Here is a 26488-nt window from a genome sequence, read left to right as displayed (position 1 = left end):
GGCATTTCTTTACACTAACGATGAATCAACAGAAAAAGAAAGTAAAGAAACAATCCCCTTTAAAATAGCACCCAAAGTAATAAAATACCTAGGAATAAATCTAACCAAGGAGGTGAAAGAATTATACACAGAAAACTATAAACCATTGATGAAGGAAATTAAAGAAGACTCTAAAAAATGGAAAGATATCCCATGTGCTCGGATTGGAAGAAGCAATATTGTTAAAATGGTCACACTGCCCAAGGCAATGTACAGATTTAATGCAATCCCTATCCAATTACCCAGGACATATTTCACAGAACTAGAAAAAAATCATAATAAAATTTACATGGAACCATCAAAGACCTAGAATTGCCAAAGCATTACTGAAGAGAAAGAAAGAGGCTGGAGGAATAACTCTCCCAGACTTCAGACAATACTATAGAGCTACAGTCATCAAGACAGCATGGTACTGGTACAAAAACAGAAATATGGACCAATGGAACAGAATAGAGAGCCCAGAAATGAACCCACAAACTTTTGGTCAACTAATCTTCAACAAAGGAGACAAGAATGTACAATGGAATAAAGACAGTCTCTTCAGCAAATGGTGTTGGGAAAACTGGACAGCAGCATGTAAATCAATGAAGCTAGAACACTCCCTTACACCATACACAAAAATAAACTCAAAATGGATCAAAGACTTAAACATAAGACAAGATACAATAAACCTCCTAGAAGAAAATATAGGCAAAACATTATCTGACATACATCTCAAAAATGTTCTCCTAGGGCAGTCTACCCAAGCAATAGAAATAAAAGCAAGAATAAACAAATGGGACCTAATTAAACTTACAAGCTTCTGCATAGCAAAGGAAACCATAAGTAAAACAAAAAGACAACCTACGGAATGGGAGAAAATTTTTGCAAATGAAACCGACAAAGGCTTGATCTCCAGAATATATAAGCAGCTCATACGACTTTATAAGAAAAACACAAACAACCCAATCCAAAAATGGGCAAAAGACCTAAACTAGCAATTCTCCAAGGAAGACATACAAATGATCAATAGGCACATGAAAAAATGCTCAAATCACTAATTATCAGAGAAATGCAAATCAAAACTACAATGAGGTATCACCTCACACCAGTCAGAATGGCTGTCATTCAAAAATCCACAAATGACAAATTCTGGAGAGGCTGTGGAGAAAGGGGAACCCTCCTACACTGCTGGTGGGAATGCAGTTTGGTGCAGCCACTGTGGAACAGTATGGAGATTCGTCAAAAGACTAGGAATAGACTTACCATATGACCCAGGAATCCCGCTCCTGGGCATTTATCCAGAAGGAACCCTACTTCAGGATGACACCTGCACCCCAATGTTCATAGCAGCACTATTTACAATAGCCAAGACATGGAGACAGCCTAAATGTCCATCAACGGATGACTGGATAAAAAAGATGTGGTATATTTATACAATGGACTACTACTCAGCCATAAAAACCGACAACATAATGCCATTTGCAGCAACATGGATGCTCCTGGAGAATGTCATTCTAAGTGAAGTAAGCCAGAAAGAGAAAGAAAAATACCATATGAGATTGCTCATATGTGGACTCTAAAAAAAAACCAAACAAACAAAAAACCCCAACAAAACATAAATACAAAACAGAAACAGACTCATAGACATAGAATACAAACTTGTGGTTGCCAAGAGGGCAGAGGGTGGGAAGGGACAGACAGGATTTCAAAATTGTAGAATTGATAAACAAGATTATACTGTATAGCACAGGGAAATATACACAAGATTTTGTGGTAACTCAAAGAGAAAAAAATGTGACAATGAATATATGTATGTTCATGTATAACTGAAAAATTGTGCTCTATACTGGAATTTGACATAACATCATAAAATGATTATAAATCAATAAAAAATGTTAAAAAATTATTAAACATTTTTTTATCCTGAACTTTGGCTATTGGAAAATCATCATGATCATCACTACTTTTCAATTTGGACAGTATTTCTCAGTTTACAAACCACTTTTATATACAATCCCTTATTTGAGCCATACTATGGTCTTGGGAGCAGCAGAATTTATTGTTTCTATTTTATAGAGAAGAAAACTTGGATTTAGAGAGGGGGTGTATCTTGTTCAAGGTTGCACTAATGACCCTGTGATTCCCAGTCCAACGTTCCTTCCTCTACACCACTGCTTTCCTTCTATTCCCAACTCCCCAATCATTCCAACAATAAAGCAGAGGCGCCTAAAAGCTATGAGTTTTCATAGACTGATTCAGCATGTAAGGCATTGTTAAGGCATAGGCTCCTTCATCTGATTACTTAAAAACAATTAAAACTTACAATTTAGAAAATGACACATTTCTTAAACAAAATGAATAACCTGAAGAAACATAAACCACCCTTGCCAGAAAGTATATTTTTTCCCTTTAATTAGACTGCTGTTATGCCAGAGTAGTTTCATATATAGATCTATTCAAGAAGCAGCTATATTATTCTTTTAAACCTCCTGCTATTTAGTTTCTTTTGTTGTAAATATTATGTAAACAGTTTACCAAATGACCTGAACCTATAAACTCAAGTGTCCCATGGTCAAAACTCTCTAGGAGCATGTTTCCTTACAAAGTTACTTTTGAAAATAAAGCAACTGAGAGGCCTGCACCACAGTCTTGAGTGATCACTAACTGAATGTACGCTCTCAAGCAAGTCATTTCACCTCATTTCATTTCAGGCCTACACACACGTTGAATGGCATGAATATGACCTATCTTGCTACCTCCCAGAGCTGACAAGAGAGAGAGAACTTTGTGAATATATTTGCACCTTGTAAGATCTTTTGGTTTCTTTTGGTTAAGAAAGTTGTTTCGGCTTGATGGTGGGATGCATGTGGCAGAAAAGTACTGGAGGGAGTGAGAAGAACTGAGAGGGGAGGGATGGGGAGGAGATGGGGTGAGACTGTGAAGGCTTTTGCATGCTTTCATAAGGAGTTTGCACTTCTTCCTGCAGAGCACTGGAACCACTGGAAGCTTTTAAGCAGGAGAGAGATGAGGTATCATCAAATCTATATTTTAGAAAAATAACAAGAGACAGTAGGAAGGACCGATAGGAAGTGGGGTAGGCAAGATTGGAGTCAGGGAGATAAATTAGGATGCTTCAAATTTAATCTGGGCTATGTAGACTTGGGAAGTGGTGTGGGGGAAAAGGGAAGAAAAGAACAGATTTGAGGGAAGTTTAGAGGCAGAATTGATACTGTGACCAGTTTGACATTAGCTGCATTCCACTCCACAATCATAGTTCTTATTCTCTGAATCTTGATCATTTAGGGATACTGGAAAATCTCAAATAATTAGATATAGTGATGTAAACTATCTGAGGGGAATGGAACAAGCTCAGCAGTATTTAACATGTATTTCATTGATTAGATGCTTCAACTTGCTTTATCTTGAAAACAAAGCTTTTAAGACATAGGTCGTTCAATGGCATTCAAGTTTTTCCTTCTGGTTTTGTTTTTTGCTTTTAAATCAAACTCAGTCTAACACAAATTGAAAATCAATCCCACTGCAGTATTAAATGTATTAACATATGGAAATCAGTGAAGTACAGAAAATATTAAAATACTCGTGCTTACAGTTGCAATTTATTGCATTTACTAGGTGGTCTCTAATGTTGATTTTTTTTAATTCTTTCGTCCTTTGGCTCTAATTTTAAAGTCGAGCTCTATAATCTATCAACAGATTTTTTAAAAGGAGCCAATGATCTTTAAAAGCAATGGCGGTAAGAAAATGGGTTTAGTGTCAGCTCTGTTATTATAATTGACCACGTGACTTAAGGAAAGTGCATAATTTTATCATGCTTTGATTCTACCACCTGTAAAATGAGAGCATTGGGCCTTGACAGATATATTATGATTGAGATATTATGATTCCAATGATACATTCTTTTGTCTGGTTTACAGCATGTGGCTATTTTAAATGCAAATACTGCTCTGGAGGAAGAATTCGTTGCTACCATGCTTTCTTCAGCTGTAAGCCTTTCCTACCTCTTCTGCCTCTCTCCACTTAGAATAATTATAGCAGACTGTTTATTACATGGTAGGGACACAGTAGCTTACACTCACCACAACTCTCTGAGCTAGATATTTTTCTCTTTCAAAGGTGAAGAAATAAAAGTTCAGCAGGGCCAAGTAAGTTGCCCAATATCATATAAAATGTATGCGATGGGGTGGGATTTGGTTACAGGTCTAACTACCATTAAAACTTTTACTTTTAAATAAGTTATTCTGTTACCACTAACCCAACATCTTTCTGTGCAAGGCTCAGGTCAAATTCATTTCCTTTGTAATGCCTCTAACTGCAGGCTGAAATTATCTGTCCTTCCAACTGTGGGTACAATTTGTAACGCAACTTGCTTTGCACGTGTGTTTTCACTAGAATATGAACTTTCCAAAGTCAGCAACAATTTCTCTTATTTCTGTATCATTAGCATTTGGTAGAAAGTCTGGCTGAATGGTTGCTCACTAAATGTTTTACTCTATGAAAGAACGAATACAAGAATGAAATGCAAATTAAACCACTCCTATTTCCTTATGTTGGCAAATAGGATATCCTTGTATTATCAATGAAGTCAGATGTCATCCAGTAGTAGCTTCTCGATACAGGCTAAGTTCTACAAGGGTAAGAACTATGTTATTGTTTTTCAACACTGTGTTCCTGGTGCTGAGCTTAGTGCTCAGCTTGGTGCTTAGTGTAATGAAGGTGGATGAGTGACAGAGGAAGAAATCCCTATACCCTAAATTTGTAAGGCTTTCCTCCCTGTTCACGTAAGCATACCTTTACTGAAGGCCTACTTTGTAAAGAACGCTGCTGAGAGTTTGTTTATACTCATTCTCCTGTTCCTCTCTGTTCTAGAACATAAAATTCTGATACTGTTATTTCTGCATGCATGCTTAGACAAGTTTTGGGGGTTCATATCTACAGATCTGGAGGAAGAAGTGTTCTCGGGGCAAGAATGGGGCTATTTGATTACAGCACAAGTGACAAGGCACACAGGCCACCAGTTCTGAAGCTCACCTGCCATCCCCATCCTTGTTTCCCAGTACTCTGCAGTCATCTGATAAACAGCAAAGACCTCCCTTTCCAGTTGCAGGTAGAGTTTCTCTGAGTGAGGTGGATAGGAGAAGGGAAAAGAAGGCAAACAAAGGAGGTAAAAAGGGGAAGAGTTGTAGGATTAAATTTAAAAAAGGAGGGAAGAGTGAAAGAAGGGGGAGAGGATAAAAAGTGTAAAACAGAATTGGAAAGAAGAGGGAGGGGTGGGAGTGGGAGGAGGAGAGAAAAGGGAAGAGGAAGGTTGGGGATACAGACAACTTCATATCAAGTGGTGCCAGACAGCTGTAGGTCCAGAGGGCAATGGGGGTAGTGGAGGAAGGGAACTGGCAGGGGCCCCTTACTCTGACTCCAAGGCAGGGTGAGTAGTAGTAGGGGTCAGTGTCATTTTTCAGCATTTAGACTCAACTACCTCACTACCAGGGCAATGCCCAAAAGGGAGGCAAATGGGCCAGTGATGTTCACATGGCTCTAACATACCCACAAGGTAGGGCTTAGTGATCACAGCTCAGGAAGTAAAAACTATTTCTTCTCTTGGTAACTGTTATTAGCAAAATGGAACAACAACATAACAAAACAAACAACTCTATGTTCTCAGCATCTTGACAGTCAGCTTCTCCCAGGAAGGCCTGTATCTGCTGCTATTTTGGTTGTCCCACAGTGCTCAGTTCAGTGGTATACCCAGCAGACATTTAGTAAATAGTTGGACAGCTGGGAAATCTTAACATGAAGTATTGTTTTGATTGGGGGGTGGGGGTGCAGAAGAAAGTTTAACAGGTCCTCTGGTGAGAAACTAGTCTCTGCTTTGTGGAGAAAAGGCTGAAGACACAGTAAGACTCCTAGAGTTAAGTCTTATGTTATTTGTTATTAAAAAGGCAAGGTCTTAAGATGTGCTTTTTAACAGTCTTTAGTTTGGTTGTAATTTAAGATGACTTTTACAAATTAGATCTTAATCCTTGCAGACACAGATGGCTGTTACAGAATAGCCTTGCAAAAACACTAGTCATTCGACTTGAAAGAGCATTCAGAGAAGGATGAAGGGCCATTAACTCTCACCCCACCCCTAGCTCTAGGAGGTCTAATGAGTCCTGGGTGGGCTTTTCTGGGTTTAGGTCTGGGTCTGGAATCTGGGTGGGCCTAGGGCATCTGTTCTCATTTGAAACAGCCTCTCTAGTTCACTTGGAATCAGGGATTTAGGTCAGACCTGAGGTCATTAATGTTTGACAACAGTAACTTGAATGCGTACGTGTGAGGCAGCATGCTGGGAACTTCAGGGAAGATAGAGATGAACATGATATGAACAGTCTCAAATACTGACAGAATAATAGGACAAGACCTATGGGAGAGGAATGTACAAACTGCAATGGGTACGTAGGTGAGGAGCTTGGCAGAAGGGGAGGGCTTCCCAGAGGGGATGACACTTGAGCTGGGCATTAAAAGATGAGTTCAAAAAGATCCGAAAAAGTGGGCAGGGTGAATATTCAAGGAAGAGAGAACAAGGTACACAAAAGCACAGAGACATGAGAGTCTCTTGTGTCTTTAGTGAAAAGTCAGCAGCATCCTATCTCCTGGTGATGAAAGTAAGTAATGAGAGGCAGGATTTAAGCTGGGAAAGGTAGATATGGACCAGATTGTGATGAGTTTTTAGACCATTTTAAGGGTCTGTACTTATCCTAGGGCAGTAGGAAGCTACCAAAGAGTTTTCAAACAAGAAAAGGAATGATTAGAATATGGTTTTGGAATAATCATTCTGAGGCGGATAATTTCAGGTTGACCAAGGACCATAAAACAGATCTGTGATGGAAACTGGGAAGCTTTTGATTTTTCCAATAGGAGTAAACCTTTCTGATTAGATATTTTCTTTGGGGAATTGGGCCAAACTTGGTCTAAACTGGCCTTGGGATAGGATGGAGGTACAAATGAGGTAAGTGTGAAAGGGACATGGGGAGAAAAGACTGTTAACCAGATTGAGTAGTGTTCTTTGGCAGAATAAAACAAAGGGTGAGTGATTGAGATCTAAATCAAGAGTAAATTTTCTCTCAAACTAAGTGACTGACCCTCCATTTAGGGCTAATACATACTGACACCTAACACAGTCTGCACAGAAAAGGCGTCGTCAGTAGAGCTCAAGGCAGGCAGGTCACAAGCTGAAGAACCCTCTGCGTTTCACTTCACAGTTCCCCTGAGTGTTTTTAACAGCAGCTTTCCACAGTCCACATTTTTACCCTACAGAAAGAGGTTGTTAATACTGATCATAAAACCTAGCTCCTTCAAAGAGATTATTCCTCCCACACCATTCCCAATATCAAGTTTAAAAAATTAATTTGAAAGGAAGATTAATTTTAAAAGCCAGGAAGGCCCTTAGACTCCATTTCTTCCAGTACTTTCATTTCACAGATGAGGTCCAGAAGGGGAGTGACTTAAAACCAAGTGCTGGGAGGGACTAAGTTTTATAAGTTCTCCAAGGTAAGATATTCATGGTCTGGCATGGGCTGGAAACAGCATGAGAACCAGCCTGATCTTAAACCCCTTGATAGTGCCTCTTTTCTAAATGTTCACACATTGAGAGTTCAACTTCAGCATCAGAATTTAAGGTAGTTTCTTACTTGGCCTTGTGGTCCACAGAACATGTGCATGTGTGTGTTGCCCTGTGCATCTTATGCATGAATAAAGAGGAACAGCTTGGAGCAGTAGGTGAGGGCCCTGAGAGAGGGGACAGTGTCCAGCACTCGGGGCCCACTCTAGTCTCCTTGGCTTAGACATAGTGGTAGGATTTTCATCGCACTTAGGGGGTTTGTGGCTGAGTGGCAGAGCTAAACATATACCTCTGGGTTCTGTCTCTATCCTGCAAATCCGACAGTTAATGTGAGGGATTAAGATGAACCTTAACCAAATTTTTGATTTTGGTGTATTAGATGAAGTCTCAGTTATTAAACCTCATATTACCAGGTCACAATGAAATCACAGAATACTAAGATTTACTATGTATCTCAGAGATAAGCTAGTCCACGCCCCATTTCATATAAAGTAGGAACATCAGGAATGACTCATTCTCCATATATATCGATTATTGCTGAAAAGGGATAATTCAGTAATGCTTGGTTATCTCCCAAAATGAGAAAATCATTACATCACAACACAAAATATTTCTATCTCAGAAAGTGGTTTTCTTACATTGGGCCAACTCTGCCTCCTGTAATTTTCAACTTATTGGTCCCAGTGTATTGCTAGAGCCTCACAGTGTCAGATCCCTGTTTTTCATGGCAGGCTTCCAAGAAGCTGAAGACAACAATCGCATCTCCCATGGCCTTTCCTTCTCTAGAGGAAATGTTCCCCAAATGGTATGATTTCCAGTTTTCTCATCTTCCTACCAGCCCTGCTCTAGATAACCTCCCGTTTCTTCAGGCTACAGCATGGAGTGTAAGGGCTACTCTGGGGTAGTTCATCTCCATGCAGAATTGAGTATCATCTTGTTGGGGTTCTCTCTCTAAAAATGCAGCTAGCTTTTTGTTGACAGTCACAACACATTATTAATGTATATTCAGCTTAATTTAACTACTATAACCTCTACTAAAGCATGGTTTTTCCATCCTAAACTTGAGCAACTGGGTTTCTAAACCTAATGCAGGAATCTCTTTTTATCTCCATATGTCTCTATAAAATTTTTCTAGGTACATTTTTGCCTATTGTTTTACTATTTTAAGGGTTTCTTGAATCTTAGCTTTCGTAATACATAAATCTGATAAAAGTCTTCATTTAAATTGCCCATAAGAATGGTGAGTAATAAAGGATTAAATATAGAGCCTCTTGGTTCCCTCTGGGGAGATAGCAGTCTCTTAGTCAGCACTTTTTGGACATAACCATTTAATCACTAACGGAAGATTTACATCTGTCTACTGCCTCAGAATACTATGAGAGACTATCAAACACCATGCTGAAACACAGATATACAGTGAATATAGGTCACTGTCCCTGATTTCCCAGCCTAGTAAGAACTATCGAATCACAAAACACTCTTGGTTTAGCATGACTCATTCATAGCGAATCTATAATCATTGACCCTGATTAAGCTTTTAAGCACACAATTCTCAGATCCACTCTAAGGTATACAGAGATGAGGATCTTGGGAAAGTTTGAATGATGGAATAGGGGAAATAGACAGGAAGGAAGAAAGACCTAGTACCTAGTTTCTTACCTAGGCTACTGTGCCTACATGTCTGCTGGCCTGGGAAGCCATACCTTCTCTAAAGACTGAGGAGAGAATGGTGTGCAGAACAAAGAAGGACTCCGGGTATGCGGTCCTGTGGTAGACTGTGCCATGGGACTTTTCTTGGACTACTTTGTGCATCCCTAATGACGGGCTGTCTCCCATCTAGACACACTTCCCAAGACAGAAATGGGAACTTACATCTCTCCTAGGAAAGGTACTCAGTAACTTGAATTCGTCCCATGGAAATCCTTTGGAAGCTACAAAATCAAAGACGATCTGGAGCTTGCTGCTGGCCAGGAAACGCCGCTCGAGGAACTCGCCACTGGGGGTCCGAATCCGCAGTTTGCTCACAGGCTCAGCATTTTCTTCCTTTGGCTCTGGAGGCAGGGCCTGCTCTAAAGAGAGCCGGATGGCCTAAAGAGGGTAAAAACCAGGGGTTAAACTGTGTGATGGATGGGACTGTGGGGAGAGGAGGAAGGAGAGACTAGAAAAAAGCTGCTGCTTTCTAGAAACTCATCAAAAAGTTATTGCCCATTTATAACTAAGCCTAATGCTTGAACAGTAGAGTCATGTGTTTTTCACTTTCTTAATATTAGTCTAATAAGCAATTAATTAAAATAAATCCCACCTTGATGACACATATTAAATTGAGAGGTAACTACACAGAAAAGAAAGGTAATTTGTTTTGTTTTTTTTTACGGAAGGGCTCAGGTATTTGTGATTGAGGAAACAGGCATCAAATATCTAATTGCTTTCTTTCTAGGGTATAAATTAAGGCTATTAGAAGCATTTGCAAAAGACACATACACAGAAATAGATGGCATGAGGAGGGGGGAGAGAGAGAACATACATTTCCTAAGTAAAATGACTGAAGATTGTAAAATTCTGGATAATATATTAACATTAAAATGGGGGAAAGATTCTGCTTGGGGTGATGAAAAATTTTGGAAATAGTGGTGGCAGTTGCACAATGTTGTGAATATAATTCATGCCACTTATTTGTACACTTATAAATGATTAAAAAGGCAAATTTTTATCTATTTTCTACAGTAAGAAAATGGAATGGAAAGAAATTAAAATATCAGGTTTATTGGAGGTAGGAGACTATGGTGCTAGATCCAGCCTTGTCACTAAATTGCTGTGAGATTTGGCCAAGTCTGGATTTCTGGATCTAGAGATGGCCCAAACCCTTCATTTTAAAGATTAGGATACAAACTCAAACAGGTAGGGTAAACTTGAGAGAGCTCACAGCTAGAGTTGGGCTCAAACTCAGGTTTCCTAGTTCTTAATCTACTGTATTACATTGTTTCACATTCAAGATACTCCAGTGGAAGGAGATTAAAGGTCTCTGATGTCCCTGCCCATGTGGGGGTCTATGGCAGAAATTCACTAAAACCTTTTTGTCCCTCACATTGTGGGAGGGTTCCACAGATAGTAAACTTGGCATTAGTATGCTCAGCTTTACAGTTATATTCTGTTTCTGGTTACCAATTTATCATCAACAGGAAAACAAAAATTTCCCCCAATTAATTTACAACTATTATAATCAAGTAACATGAGTGAGAGAAACTGGGATTTATGGTCTCCAAAATCTCAACACAATTTTCAAAGTTGGTGCCACTCTTCCCTTTGGGAGGGAAAACATTAAAAAAAACCAAAACCTCTCTATTAAACAACTCTTGGGTCAAAGGGGAAATACAAATGAAAACTACGGGATATCTAGAAAACAATGGCTGTTGAAATTTCATGTTGGAATCTATGGGACTCATTTAAAGAGCAGTGCTCAGAGGAAATTCATAGCCCTAAAATTCTTATATCATTCAAAAGGAAAGAATAAAATTAAGTTAAATAAGAATTAGATTTAAAGAACTAGGAGGAAAAAACCCAATAAAACAAAAAGTAAGCTGACAAGAAAATAATAAAATTAAAAGCATAAAGGAATGCATTAGAAAAAAGAACAACATAACTAGTTAACCAATAGATAGGCTGCTTCTTTGAAGAAAAAAAATCAATAAACTTAACATAAATAAAAAGAAACATAAAAATGGTAACCTGTAAAGGGTGGGGGAAACAGTAGAAGTGACAGCATTTTCTGAATATGCTTTTTAATATTTTAAACTTTTGACTTATGTAAAGGAAAATAAAGTCTACTCAGATTCCAATATGGACAAAAAATTAATTTGTGTCATTGAGGATAATTTAGTTGGTTCTAGTACTGAAGTATTTTTTTTTTAAAAAAAGTACTCAAAATTTCTGTTGTGTATAGAGGAAGCTAGTCTTTTCTATGACACTGAGGTCATTTTCCTTCTGGAGGCACTGGATAATACCACCTACTTCACAGGGGGTTATAAACATGGGAATTGTATACACAATATATGTAAAGTTCCTAGTGTGGTGTTGTAATAGGTTTTAGTTAATGGTTGCCTGGGGTTACACTGGCTAAACAGCCTCACACTCTCATTTATTATATGGGAAAATTGATCCCAGAAATGGAGACATAAGAAATAAAGTTCAAAAACCAGAAAGAACAGACAGTCAAACCAGTTACTTCTGTCTTTTTATTTTTTGGATAACATGAGTGGAAGTTTATCTAATATTAGCATCTGGATCAGCAATGAGTTTCAGTTGAATATTTTCAAACTGCTATTTTAGTAGCACTGTTATATATTAATAACCCAATGAAACTGTATATATCAAAATTAAGTTCCAATTATGTCTACTGTAGTATTCATTATACTGCACCACACTTATTTGTTTAATGTCTGGCTTTCCCACTAGTATGCAAGCTCCATAAGGACGTGGGAACATGTCTTACTTTTTATTCCAAGTGTAGCACATAGTACAAAATAGATGCTCAATATGTATTTGATAAGAGAAGAAATAAACTAACAAGTTAACTGAAATAATGCATGTAAAAAGTGCTTTATATGGTGATAAGCACATAGTCGGTGCTCAATAAATGCTAAAAGAATCTGAATCTCATGGCTCCTACTTCTAGTAACCAAGAACTGAACATCCTGAGTTTCCTTTCTCTGAGGTCTGACTCGCTTCAGCATTAATTGTTCAGATTCATTTGCCACAGACACGTCCCTTAAGGGCTAACCAAGAGTTGTTTGTAGGGTAACTAGCTCTGTGGATTAGTTACATACATTTTCTAAATGATTAACGAAATCATTCGACTATTTCTAACACTGGTGGTTCTTTAAAACCGTATCTTTGAGATTAAAAAACACCTTTTCCTGATTACAGAAGTAATACACACTTATTGTAAAAACTACATTAAATGATAAGAAAACATTAAAATTAACTTCTAGATTCACCACCAAGAGATAGCCACTGTCATCACTTGAGTGTTATACTCATTAATTTTTCTAATCATCTTTAAGCCAACAATTCAGTGGCATTAAGTACATTCACAATGTTGTGTTACCATCTTTTCTATTTCTAAAACTTTCATCACCTCAGACACTCTCCATTAATTTTTCATGCATATTTAAATTTTTAAAAAATTTTAAGTTTATTTTTTAACTGAAGTACAGTTTATTTACAGTGTATTAGTTCAAGTGTACAGGCAAGTTTATATATATGTTTTTTCAGATTCCTTCCCACTATAGGTTATTATAAGATATTGAATATAGTTCCCTGGGCTAAACAGTAAATCCTTGCTGTATATCTGTATTACATATAATAGTGTGTATTTGTTAATCTCAAACTCCTGATTTACCCCTCCCCCACTTCCCCTTTGGTAACCGTAAATTTGTCTTCTATGTCAGTGAGTCTATTTCTGTTTTGTAGATAAGTTAATCTGTATCATTTTTTAAGATTCCACATATAAATGATATCCTACGATATTTGTCTTTGTCTGGCTTACTTCACTTAGTATGATAATCTATAGGTCCATCTATGTTGCTGCAAATGGCAGTATTTCTTTTTTTTTTTTTATGGCTGAGTAACACTGCATTGTGTGTGTATGTGTGTATCACATCCTCTTTATCCATTCATCTCTCAATGGATATTAGGTTGCCTCCATGTCTTGGCTATTGTAAACAGTGTTGCCACAAACATTGGTGTGCATGTATCTTTTTGAATTAGAGTTTTCTCCTGATGCATGCCCAGGAGCAAGATTGCTAGATCATATGGTAACTCTATATTTAGTTTTTTAAGGAACTTCCATACAGTGTTCCATAGTGGCTGCACCAATTTACATTCCCACCAACAGTGTAGGAGGGGTCCCTTTTCTCCACACCCTCTCCAGAATTTATTATTTATGGACTTTTTGATGATGGCCATTCTGCCCAGTGTAGGGTGATACCTCATTGTAGTTTTTATTGACATTTCTCTAATAATTAGCGATGCTGAGCATCTTTTCATGTGCCTGTTGGCATGCATATTTTTATATAAATATATATTTAAACTTTTAAAAACAAAATATATTGTACACAACTTTATCTTTTATTCAAAGCCATGTATTTTGTCATTGTTTTAAAGTTTGTATTGAAATATAACATACAGGAAAAAGTGCACATATCTTAAGTGTACAACTTGATAAATGTTCAGAAAGTGAACATACTTGTATAACTAGCACACTAATCAAACATCTCAGAGTCTTTCTGCCCTCTTCCTGAGAATTACCTTCTTTAAAGTTAATCACTGTTCTGACTTCCAACAGTGCAATTTAAAAACTTTAACCTTTAAATCAAATGTAATGTATGGTTAGGAAATAGGCTTTAGGTATGACAGACAGAGGTTCAAATCCCAGCCATTAGGCATATGACTTCAGCTACCTCATATAAGAGACAGGGCCAGTAATATCTTCCTCACAAAGGTTCTTGTATAAAATGGAGTCATGTTTACAAAACACTTAGCAAGTGCTGACACTTGGTCAGGACTCAAATTAGTGAGAAGTGGCCAGTGCTGAACCTCATGCTGTAACACTGTGCTCAACAGATGACAGCCATTGTTGGTGTTATCATTATCATTATTCCCTATGCAGCTACTTTAAATCAGAACTTAATGTGATATTTCCTGGTTTCTCCTCCTGGTCCCCTTTAATCCACCTGTTTGCTTGCTCTCTATTTTGACATTTCCCTGTACAATATAACAACAGATGCTACATTACTGTCTGAACTCAACCAATTATACTATAGACAAATAAAACAGTAGCTCATTACCCCATTCATTGTGCAGACAATGTCTGCTCCTCAATGCACCCAGTCTCTAGGGCTTTTCCCCAGAATGAAAACAGACCTCAAATATCCCACAATAGTGACCCAGTGTGGAAAACAATGAAGAGATATTAGGTAAGTCGGCAACTTGGAATCTGAATACTCACGTTTTACTGGTAGAAAAGAATAAAAATACATCAGTAGTTCAGTTTCAAATTTACTGGCTAAAAGCAAAGGCCTCATGTTAAGTAAACACTATTGTAAAACAATGACATAGAGGACATCTACACTCGAATAGGAGTCATGGTAAACACCATTGTTAAACTTGAATTGGGTTTGCTCAACAAATACAGGTTTTTATTTGCAGTATTTTAGGTTTGTAACAAAACAAGGAGACCTAGTATAGGTTGGATATATAAACTGATCTTAGACTTCTTGCTTTAGTAAAGCTGTATGAATATTCAAAGCATTCACATCTGAGGGATGAGAAACTGAGACTTTTGAATTGATATCAGGCAATGAAGACAGATACCCAGAAAAGATTGTTTCTATACATTTACATTTTTTAAACAGGAAAGATAAGATACACTTATGCCAATCTCTTACAATAAGAATCAAAGACTGGCTTAATTTACATCCACATATGCATGCATAAATACATGCACATGTACAGTATCTTCTAGGGGTCTATGAGTACCCACCAAATAACAGTTTATAGCTAGGGGAAGCAAAGTGTGAAATAGGCTAAAGCTAACATTCATTAATTCCATGAATTCTTACCGAGTACATTATATGTGCTAGGCATTGTTCCAGATGATGGGAAAATAAGAGGGAACGAAACAGACAAAATATTCTGCTTACATGGAACCTATATTTTAGTAGGGTGGGAGAAAAACAATACACATACAGGAAAATATACAGTTTGTTACACAGTGATGAGTGCTATGGAGAAAAGTACAGGGAGTACAGGTAGAGCGAGGGAGGAGTACAACTTTACATACTGTAAACCCCAATAGCAAATACCGTAGGCCTCAGTGAGCAAAGGCCTAAAGGAGAGAGAGTCATGTGGCAGAAGTCACAGTAAATGACAAGCGCTGGTGCCTGGCCTGAATGAGCAATAGCAAGGCTGCCAATTTGGCTGTAGCAGAATGACCACGGGGAGAGGGGTAGAAGCTGAGTTAAAGAGGAATCAAATGAGAGGCATGATTAGCTCATATATGCCTTGAGCCACTTAATTTTTTCCCCCATTTCAAAATTTAGGTATAATTTATACACAGTAAATCCATTCTTTTAAATGTATAGCTCTGTGAGTTCTGATAAATGCATAAATTTGTCTAACCATCATTACCAATCACGATAAAGAACAGTTCTATCACTAACTTCCACCCCCATCCATCTTCCCCTAACCCCAGGAAACCTCTAATATGTTTTCTGTCCTTGGTTTTGCCATTTCCAGACTGTTATATAAATGTGTCTATAAATGTCAGATGAATGGCTTCCTTCATTTAGTATAACACATCTGAGACTCATCCATGTCGTTGACGATATCAGTAAGTAGTTCATTCCTATTCATTGCTGAGTGGCATTCCATCATACAGATACATTACAGTATGACTACTCTCTCAGCTGAGGGGACACCTGAGTTGTTTCCAGTTTTGGGTGACTATAAATGAAGTCCCTATAAACACTGTGTACAGATTTTTGTGTGAACATAAATTTTACTATTACTTTCTTTCATTTCACTTGTGTAAATATGTAGGTTTTAACTGCTGGGTTGTATGGTATGTATATGTTTAATTTATAAGAAAGTGCCAAGTTATTTTCCAAAGTGGATGTGCTATCATTAATGATTCTCATCATAAATACATGAGAGTGCCAGTGCCTCTTCATCTTTGCCAGTACTTGGTATTGTCTCTTTTCTTTTAAAACGCCATTCTAATTAGTGTGTATCCGCTGAGGTTTTCATCTTCATTTCCCCAATAACTATAACATTGAACATCTTTTCATGTGCTTATTTCCCTTGTGTGTATTTTCTTTGGTGAAGTATTTATTCAAATATTTTGCTCATTTTTAAATGTGGGTTTTTAAAAAATTCTCAAATTTTAAGAGTTTATTATATATTCTGGACACTATAGATAGGTGATTTTCTCTCAGTTTGTGGCTTGTCTTTTCTATTTCTCAACAGTGTCTTTTGAACAGTAGAAGGTCTTAATTTTGAAGTCTAATTTAGATATTTGTTATTGTATGAATTGTGCTTTTGGTGTCAGATCTAAGAAATCTTTATGTAACTCGAGGACAAGAAGATTTCTTCCAATGTTTTCTTCCATGACTTTAATAGTTTTTATTAGGTTCTTCATTTAGGTCTATGACTCACTTTGACTTAATTTTGCATGTGATGCAAGATATGTACTAGAAGTCTTTTTACTGTCTTGTATTTAATTTTTTTTTGCATATGGATATTCATTAGTTTGCAGCATCATTTGTTGGAAAGACCATCCTTTCTCCAGTGAAATTGTCTTTGCACCTTTGTCGAAAATCAGTTGACCATGTAGGTCTATTTCTGGACTCTTTGTTCTGTTTATTGGATATGGGTCAGTTCTTTGGCAATATCCACACTGTCTTGATTATATTAAACTTTGAACTCTGGTAGTGTAAGTCCTCCAATTTAGTTTTTCTTTTTCAAAACTGTTTTTGGCTATCTCAGTACTACTACCTTTTCATATACATTTTAGAATCAGTTTGCCAATTTCTAAAAAAAAAAAAAAAGAAAGAAAAATCCTGCAGAGATTTTGACTGGAATTACTGTAAAGATTTTAGCTTTTATTTTAAGATATGAAGCCACTGAAGGTTTTTGAAGTGATATAATGTGCCAATTACTTTTAAAAGGATTTATTAAAAGACATATAGAAAAGGCAAAATGGAGGTATGGAGTCAAATTGGGAGACTACTAAAGTAATCCAGGTAACAGATAATGGCCACTTCAATGAAGGTGGTAGTGGTGGAGTTGGTGAGCAGCATTTGAGTTCCACATATATTTTGAAGGTACAGCCAATAGGATTTGCTCATTAAATACAGATATGAGAGAGAGACGCTAAGGGTGATTCAAAGGTTTTTGGTTCAAACAATGGAAAGATTTTTCATTTACAGCGGAGAAGACTGAAGAAGGAGAGATTTGGGTGGGGAGGCTAAGATTAGTTGTTCAGTTTAAGACACATTAAATTTATGATGTCTATTGGACATCTAAGTGGAGATAATGGGCTAGCAACTACATATTCAAGTCTGGAGTTCAGGGAATGGGAGGAGCTGGAGATAAAAATTTGGGAGGCAAATGTATAGGCAGTATTTAAGAGTCATGAACTAGATGAGATCATCAAAGGAGTATAAATGGATCCTATAAGGGAACAGCTGGTATGTCCCAATCCTGTGGCCATTCTCTGCTCCTGGCCACCAATCATCCAGCTAGAGAGTATGGATAGCTTACTACAAATACAACCTCACTGCTGGATAAAGTAAATCAAGGAAAATGATCATATTTCCTAGGCCAAAATTCAGATATATAATTTTTGGGCTGCATCTGGATATGAAAAACAATCTGGGTACCAGGAAACTGAAATTTCTTATCTAATCTAATGAGGACAGCAGCAGAATACTTCCAATTGGAACTACTTAAGAAATTGTGGCAAGGTGGTCCCTATAATTATAAGAAGGTATATTTATGTATTGGCACCTACCTTATTAAGTTGTTGTGGAGATTCAATAAGATAAAGTCCGTAAAGTGCTCAGCACAGAGTTTAGGACCTATTAATTGCTCAACAGATCGTGATATGCTAATGGCAAGGATGACTATCATTACGGCCCAGTGTAGTAGTGTTTTCTATGTGACAAGAAGCAACTTAAATAAGATGAAAATAAAAATTATAAAAAGCAGTTTTACTTTACTAACCTATTCATGGTACTGCTTTCATTCTTCTCGTATGGGGTAACAGGTAGAAAGAATACTGGATAGGAGCCCTGGTTCTGCTTTTACCAGACAAATGTTAGGTAGGAATTTTAAAATAGGCTTTTAAATCCTTCTATGATCTTACTTTCTTCATCTGTAAGATGGTAACGATATTATCTCCCTTACGCATTTTGTAGGATGGTTATGAAAATTAAATCAGAACTGAAGAGAAGTGTCACTGCTTCTAATTCCATGCTTTTCTGTTATGTGATTTAGTGGTCTTTAATATTGCTTAAGATTTTCTACTTGAAGAGGCAGCAAGACATGAAAGGAAACAACTCTGGGTAGATAGGCAGAAATGTAACCTTTTGATTTTCCATTTGAAGGAACCAGCAACAAAGGGAATAGCTTTGTGCCCATTCTCTCCCACCCATGATCCTCTAAAACTTGGCCTTTTAGCCTTAGTTCTAATTAAGACTGTGTTTTAAATTTGTCCATTTACCGTTCCCTGTGCCTTTCTCCCTTTGTTCATGATTACCTAGCCATGCCCTACCTTTTGCCATCTGTCCAACCATCCATTTATTCATCAATCCATCCCAAATGCTCTTCTACTTCACCTTTAACCACCAATGTCTTATCAATTCTTCAAAGCCTCCTCTCTCTGTGAAGTCTTCCTTGTTGCTTTCCTAGTTGAAAGTCATCTTCTTCCTCCAAATCTGCTATTTTAACGTTCCTCCCCAAATGTACAGTATATATTTTCCTATAGTTATTTTGTACTTATCTACCTTTCTGTATTAGACAGAGAGCTCCCTGAGGGCAGAAGCTGTCTCACACATACAATACAGTATCCAAAGCGCCTGATTTAGTGATTTGTACACAGAAGGAGATTAACAAATAATCTGCCGAATACTGACTGATTAAAAGAGATGGGAGTCAAAAATCTTAGCTGAAACCTTCTCTACTCACCAAAGAACTCAGTGGCAAAAAAACCCCCAAAAAACCCCCAGCAATATTCAGGAAGGATTTCTTAAAGGATATGTAGTTCATACACTTCTTTAGTTACTATAAAATCCATTCTTTAAACTGGACTGCCAGAAAAAAATGTATTGCTTGGGCCTCTGCAGAGATGCTTTTACAAAATTGTGCTTTGGTTTTATGACTTTGAATTACATGAAGTTGTACAAAGCTGTTACACATGACTTGCTATTGCTGTTATAGCTACTGGACATAGTTGGGGATGGTATTCACCATACTGCATGGCTTCCTCTTGAAGGGGAACCACAGGAAAAATCTGGGCACCTTTTGAGAGACTGTAACATTAGCTTTACAGAGTGAAACTTGTAAACAATCATATTTTCCTCTGTTTTAGCCCAAGAGAAGCACATAACAAATTTTGTGGTAAATGTACAGAATCTTATCACATATATTTGGTGCTTGTGCTGGATTATCTGTTGTCAACATGTTAATCTTACCTTCGGCTTTATCTTTTGTTATTTGACCTTGTCTTGATTTCCATATCTTTTCTTTTGTTTTTAATCCATTTGAATTGCATGTATTTATGTAAGTTACTTGAAACTCATTTTGGAAAAAATAAGTAAATACATAAATTAATAAAATAGCACAAATTTTTGTTGTCATTTCTTTGTTTTTCCCTCAGAATATCCTGTCTTACAGACTTTTTCACCTTATCGTGGCCAAAGACCAGATCAAAATGTCTTCCTAGATTTTACTAATTTTACTCCAATACTTACTACACAGCAAAATGAGGTCAACCTCCAAGGAATTTTCCTATAACCAGGGTGATTCGACTATTCAATACTTCATTTTCCTAAGGATTTTGAAATACTAGAGATGATAAAAATAATCAAACCACTCTTGTTTCTCAATGCAATTATATGGGTTAGGATTTCTGGTTAGAAGAGGAGGCAGTGTTATTGTGAAAAGTCAGGTGACCTGGCTTCTAGTCCAGATTCTGTGTCCAACCAGTTTGGTGACCACAGGCAAACTGTATAATCTCTCCAGGTTTCAGTTACTTCAGAAGTTGCACAATACCAGCTTTTCCCAAAGAGTCATTTGTTGTATTCCATGGCAAAAAAGGGACAAATAAGTCTGGATAGGAATGAATTAAATTAAGATAAACAGAAAATAAATAGTTTCTTAATGGGGGGTTTATAAAAGCCTTTAATGTGACTCTTTGAGGGGAAGGACAAAGTACAAAGCACTGACCTGAACTTGTTTTTGGGAGCATATTAATGGTCAAGTGCAAGCAATGACGAGGAGCAAAGTATGACTTGTCCTTCCTCCCCTGTGCCCCAAGCTCGCATATGTTCACAGCTGGAACATATACACTGAGGAATGCTAAAGGATGTTTATCGGGTTTTCTTTTTTCTTCCTTTTGAGGGGTGGATTCTATGAGAGGGCAAGCGTTATCTACATTTGTAAAGAGAGAAAATTTTAGCCCAGGGAAATAAGGTGAATCAGAAGAAGCTCTAGATCCAGAACATGCAGTGTACACATTCAAAGTGTACACATGACATTTAGGAAGTGTATGGTTGAAGATATACTATGGAGGGAGCGAGCATGCAAATTTGTGAAAGAAGGCATGAAAGAGTGAAAGTCCTAATTTTTTAAACTATATTTCTTAAAATAGCCTAAAAGTATAGTGACAAATCTCTTGTCTAAAGTGTTGTGAAACTCTGATTTTTATAGTCACATACGATGATATATGGCCTTGTACTGGAATGGAGGAAGCAGAAGAGCATGAGCTTTGTACAGAGTCATGAAGACCTAGGTGAGAATCTCAGCTGTTCTCATTTCTATGTGTGACTTCTCGATGAGCTTCAGTTTTCACCTGTAAAGAGAAATCTCTAACCTTGGGGCTTGTCTTAGTGGTCAATGAATAAACACAGGTAAAGCTGCTTGCAGAGTACTTGATACACAGAAGATGATGAACCAAGTATTTTCCATTTAGAGTCCTCAGCATACAGAGATTAGAGTTTGTCTGACACAGTATCTTGTACATATATGATAGGCACTCAATAATGAATAAACTCTGATTTCCAAACAGTGAAATTTTATCTATGACTCTCAAGACCTGGCTCAACTATTACTTCTTCTATAGAACTGTCTGATTACAAAAACTGTAAAGATTGTACAAAGTAAAGATTTTTACTTTGCTCCTGAACTCTCTAAGTAATCTTGCTTTTATTTCTCTTATGTTATTTAGCATGTATTTCCTTGATTTGCTGTTATCTGTAGACATGTTGTATCTTCCCTACAAGATATAATCCCTTCTTATAAGTAGAAAATGTTTTACTATCCTGTGTTTCTCTTTCAGTGTTTAGCATAGTTCTTGTTCAAAGAACATTTGTTGATGTTGGAGAAGGTGTGGAGAAAAGGGAACCAACCCTCTTACATTGTTGATGGGAAAGTAAATTGGTGCAGCTGCTATTGAACACAGTACAGAGGTTCCTTAAAAAAACTAAAAATAGAGTTATTACAGGATCTAGCAAACTCACTCCTGGGCAGATATACGGAAAAGACAAAAACTCTACTTTGAAAAGATATATGCACCCCAATGTTCACAGCAGCAGCACTGTTTCCAATAGCTAAGACATGGAAACAATCTAAATGTCTACTGACAGATGACTAGATAAAGAATATGTGTTATAAACGGAATACTACTCAGCCATAAAAAAGAATACAATAATGCCATCTGCAGTAACATGGATGGACCTGGTGGTTGTCATACTAAATGAAGTAAGCCAGAAAGAGAAAGAAAAATACATATGATATCACTTATATGTGGAATCTAAAAAAAATGACACAAATGAACTTATTTACAAAACAGAAATAGACTCACTGACATAGAAAACAAACTGATGGTTACCAGGGGGAAAGGTGGAGGGAAGAATAAAGTAGGAGTGTGGGATTAGTAGATACAAACTACTATATGTAAACTACTACATGTATATATGTACACTGTATGTATATTTATATGCATAAATAAATAACAAGGATTTACTGTATAGCCTAGGGAACTATATCCAATATCTTATAATAACCTATAATGGAAAAGAATCTGAAAAAGAATATATATATATATATATATATATATATATATATATATATATATATATATATATATACACACACACACACACATACATACATACACATACACATATTTGAATCACTTTGCTATACACCTGAAACTAACACAACATTGTAAATCAACTATACTTCAATAAAAACAAAACAAAACCCATTTGTTGAATATGTTACAACCTGGCACCCTCTGACCAAGAATGATAACTAGTGGAGTTTTCCTCAGCCCAAGTTAGGGCCCTCCAGGCCTTTCCATCACTTGTTAGGTGGCTTCCTCTTTTTACAAGTGAATTTTGCCATTAATCCCATGTCTAGAAAAAAGTTCTAAAAGTCCTTTTTTGTAAGCTATCATAGGATGTCATTCTTGACATCCCTTTTCTTTTTTCCCACTGAACTTTAGGTAAATCTCAATAATAATTTTTACATATGGTATGTAATTCTGTTTTTACAAGACTATGAACTCCTGGAGGGGAGGACCCACATCTGAATCCCTACCGTACCTTAGCAGATTTTGGCCACATATTAAGCAGCCAAAAAAAATTTTGCAAAGTGAGTGAATGAAAAAATTTGTGTTGTCACACACATGACATGAACCTAGGGGGGAAAAATTTAGCCAAGCTAAATGGATTTCTCATATATAGGGGCCCAGTTCAGGATGTTGCAGAAGTAACTCATAGCATCTTTTGGTGGGTAAAGTGAAGCCTGGGAAAAGGGGAGAAAATAAATTCCTTGTGTTCTTGGGGTGGGACAGTATTTAGGAAGGATGGGAGTATTTGTGAGGCAAGAAAAGGGGAAAGGAATTGAAAAGAATAGGAAACTGTGAATCTAGTACAAGGTCAAGTGTTCTAAGAGTTCAATACAACAGATCAGGAATGATTCTTCTACAAAAAGGTTAGTCTTCTATCCTAAAATGAATCTGGGAAAAGTGGAAATTAAGTTATAAGAAATAGTAACAGCCTTAGTATCAAACACAGTGTAAACAGACCTAGCTTTTGAACAACTTTTGAAAAATTATGCCCTACCTCACGTTCCTCTTCTTGTTCTTTGCGAATCTGCTCCAAACGAAATTGTTCTGCCATCTCTCTCTCATGAGCTTCCCTCTGTTGATAAAAGAGAAAGGAATCCAGCTCTCAAAAACCAGACTTACTTAAAAAAAAAAAAGAAAAAGAAACAAAGAAAGAAAAGAAAGAGAAAGAGAAAGAAAAAAGAAAAAGAGCGAATTCCCAGCATGGCCCAGAGGTACACCACTGTGGTAATGGAAGTGTTTGTCTCTGGAACAAGAATGGGAAGAAAAGCAAGAACAAAGCATAGCTCTCTGATCATATATGGTGGGTTCCTATTTGAACACCCGGGTAACTCTGGGTAGAGTGGCATTCAAGATCCTCCAGAACCCTTTCTCTGGTCTTCCTTTCTGGTCTTTTCTGCTATTTCTCCTGTACCCAAATATCAAACTCTATTCACATCAGCCTCCATCATGAACCCAAGCCTTCTGGTCCCCTGCTGCTAGCATATATTACTTCTTCTCTCCTACCCCTCTTTCTCTATCCAGTTCAAATAGACAGTCTCTTCTGTGAAACCCTCCCTAATACATTCCCATTTCTTGGCTCTCTGAAAAAGCTGGCAAAAACTTTTCACTGAAACTTGCTCACTGAACTCTCACAGAACTCAGTGCTTCCCTTATGATATTTAGGACCCTTGCCCAAATGTTCTAGCTATCTTTGTTCTTGACTTAATCTACTCTACACCACACTGTGAGCCTTATTTGAAGGCTGAAACTGTGGCTTATTCATTTTCCCCTCCTATGCCCAGTACAGAAGCAGGTGTTCAAGAAGCACTGAACAAATCAGTGGTTCTCAACCCTGACTGCACAGTAGAATCACCTGAAGAGCTTTTTAAACATTGCTAAATTTTCCTATAGACTGATTTAAAAAATGAAATAACTACTAGGACCATTTTTGTTTTCGCTTCTTATGACTCTTGAAAAAAATTTATGTTGTCAAAATGAACCATGTTTTAAGAACCGGGGTAGAATTATATTCTTTCTGTTAATTGAATCTAGCTCTTTCCACTGCAAACCCAACTCTCTTAGGGATCAAAATGATTAAAGGGCTGGCACTTAAACAGTGAAAGACTATTTAGGATTGAGTTCTTTATCCCAGAAGTCCCCTGACCAAACCTACCTTTGCCCTGTCAGCCTCAAGTGAAAGGCGATAGGCCTCATCTTGCTCTCTCTTCACATTTTCTCTGGCTTCTCGTTCATCCTTAAAAGAAAGGAAAAGATTCAAATGCATTTTACCATATTACTGTTTTTAAAGAAAAAACCAATGAGAATCCCCTTGTCTTACTCCTGTGTAAACTTATAATTAAACAAGGCATCTTTAAAGTGTAGAGTGTAAATAAGCTAACGAATAATAATAAGAAGAAGAATAAGGTGAGAGTACAGTAGATGGTGAAAATAAGAATGTTTGAAGCCTTGCTCTGCCACTTACAAACTATGTGACCTTGGGCAAGTTATTTAACCTCTCTAGGTCTCAGTTTCCTCAAAAGAAAAAAAGAAGTAATACTTACCTCATAGAGTTGTTGTGAGAGTTAAATGCAATAATATATAAACTATCTAGCAAAGCACCAGACATTCAGTTCATTTTCTTCCCCACTTTCTTGATTTTTGGGGATAATTCTGGAAATTATCAGCGTTGGGACTAAGGGCTGGGAGAGAGCAAAGGACTAGGACGCAGCCCCCTGGTCAGCACAGAAAGAGGCTGAAAGCAAAATACCCTGTTAACTTCAGTCCACATCACCCCACTAACACTTAGTTATCAAGTATTTCCTCACAACATCCACATTCATGAAGTGTGGATAATGCAGAAGTTATCTAAACTGAAGATCTTTTAGGATATTTTTAGCATCTGAAGTGATTATGTCATCTGCCTACATTTAAATCACGATTTCACATGAAACTAAAAATTAATTCACCTGCCAAAATGTCTTATTTGTTAAATTCTGGAGTACAGCCAACATACATGTACTTAAATTTAATAAATACCCCCACCTGTTGACATTAGAGTATAGGTTCCCTTTTTGGTCATTTTGCACAACAGGCTGAACCATGTAAAATCACCAATATTTGACTGATTCTGACCGACAGAAGTAGAAATTTCATGTGGTTTAACTTAATTATTTTTGTCTCCCCATTCAATATATGCTTACTCAGGCTGAGTATATGCATGGCATTGTCTTAGGTGCTCACTTGGATACCTATTTAAGACTGGCCTTCTCCCTGAAGCCCCAAACTCCCTTTGGTTTCAGTGATTCTATTAAATTCCACAATTTCTGGTATGAATAGTACCATTTCACTGATTCCTCATCTTTCAAATAAAAAATCAGGAAGAATTAGATGTTGCTGGCCTCAAGCTAACTGCTATACCATCTATGACGAAAGGGAATGCTAGGGAAATTATATGTTGGAACAAATGACCAGGAACAATGTTTAACCTAGCTGAAAGGCCACTCAGCCTACAAAGCAGTTAGGACAATGTACATGTCATGTAATATTATGTATGAATAAAAATAGGTTTTAAGAACTTCTACTTGGAGACTTGTACTTAGCCATTAGTATTCCATTTTAAAGAAATAAAAGCATATTTCTTTAAATACATTTTCATTAATTCTAACTGGGTATTTCCCACTTTGGTCTATATAATACAGTTTTACTGTGACCAGATATAACCAACCTAATTGAACACATTTTGCACATTTCTGTTTACATTTGCATTTGCCTAATTTATTACTCTGTAAACTTCTTCCCCAACTTAATAGACAAGTTTGTGAGACCACTTTCATTTGGCCATGGCTAATCTATATTTGATGTATAATGTCTTTACTTTTTATGTCACCAAGGAGATGTAATGAAAAGATCAGCAGACCTGTGTTCAAGTCCTAGTCCTGCTAGTAGCAAGCTGTGTG

At 37.0% G+C, this 26488-nt stretch overlaps 1 protein-coding gene across 2 annotated transcripts in view; it reads right to left on the bottom strand.

Moving 5' to 3' along the window:
* FAF1 (Fas associated factor 1) overlaps positions 1 to 26488 on the bottom strand; it is a 376824-nt gene that overhangs the window by 24012 nt on the left and 326324 nt on the right. For both annotated transcript variants that reach the window (XM_031465103.2, XM_010984732.3), the window contains exons 16-18: positions 24706 to 24786; positions 23548 to 23625; positions 9512 to 9727 (exon numbers count right to left, since the gene is read on the bottom strand). In XM_031465103.2, the coding sequence (XP_031320963.1) occupies positions 9512 to 9727; positions 23548 to 23625; positions 24706 to 24786 (375 nt within the window). The remainder of the gene's footprint in view (positions 1 to 9511; positions 9728 to 23547; positions 23626 to 24705; positions 24787 to 26488) is intronic.

Source organism: Camelus dromedarius, chromosome 14 (genome assembly GCF_036321535.1).
Source record: "Camelus dromedarius isolate mCamDro1 chromosome 14, mCamDro1.pat, whole genome shotgun sequence".
NCBI lineage: Eukaryota > Metazoa > Chordata > Mammalia > Artiodactyla > Camelidae > Camelus > Camelus dromedarius.
This window is presented reverse-complemented; position numbering and strand designations above follow the sequence as displayed.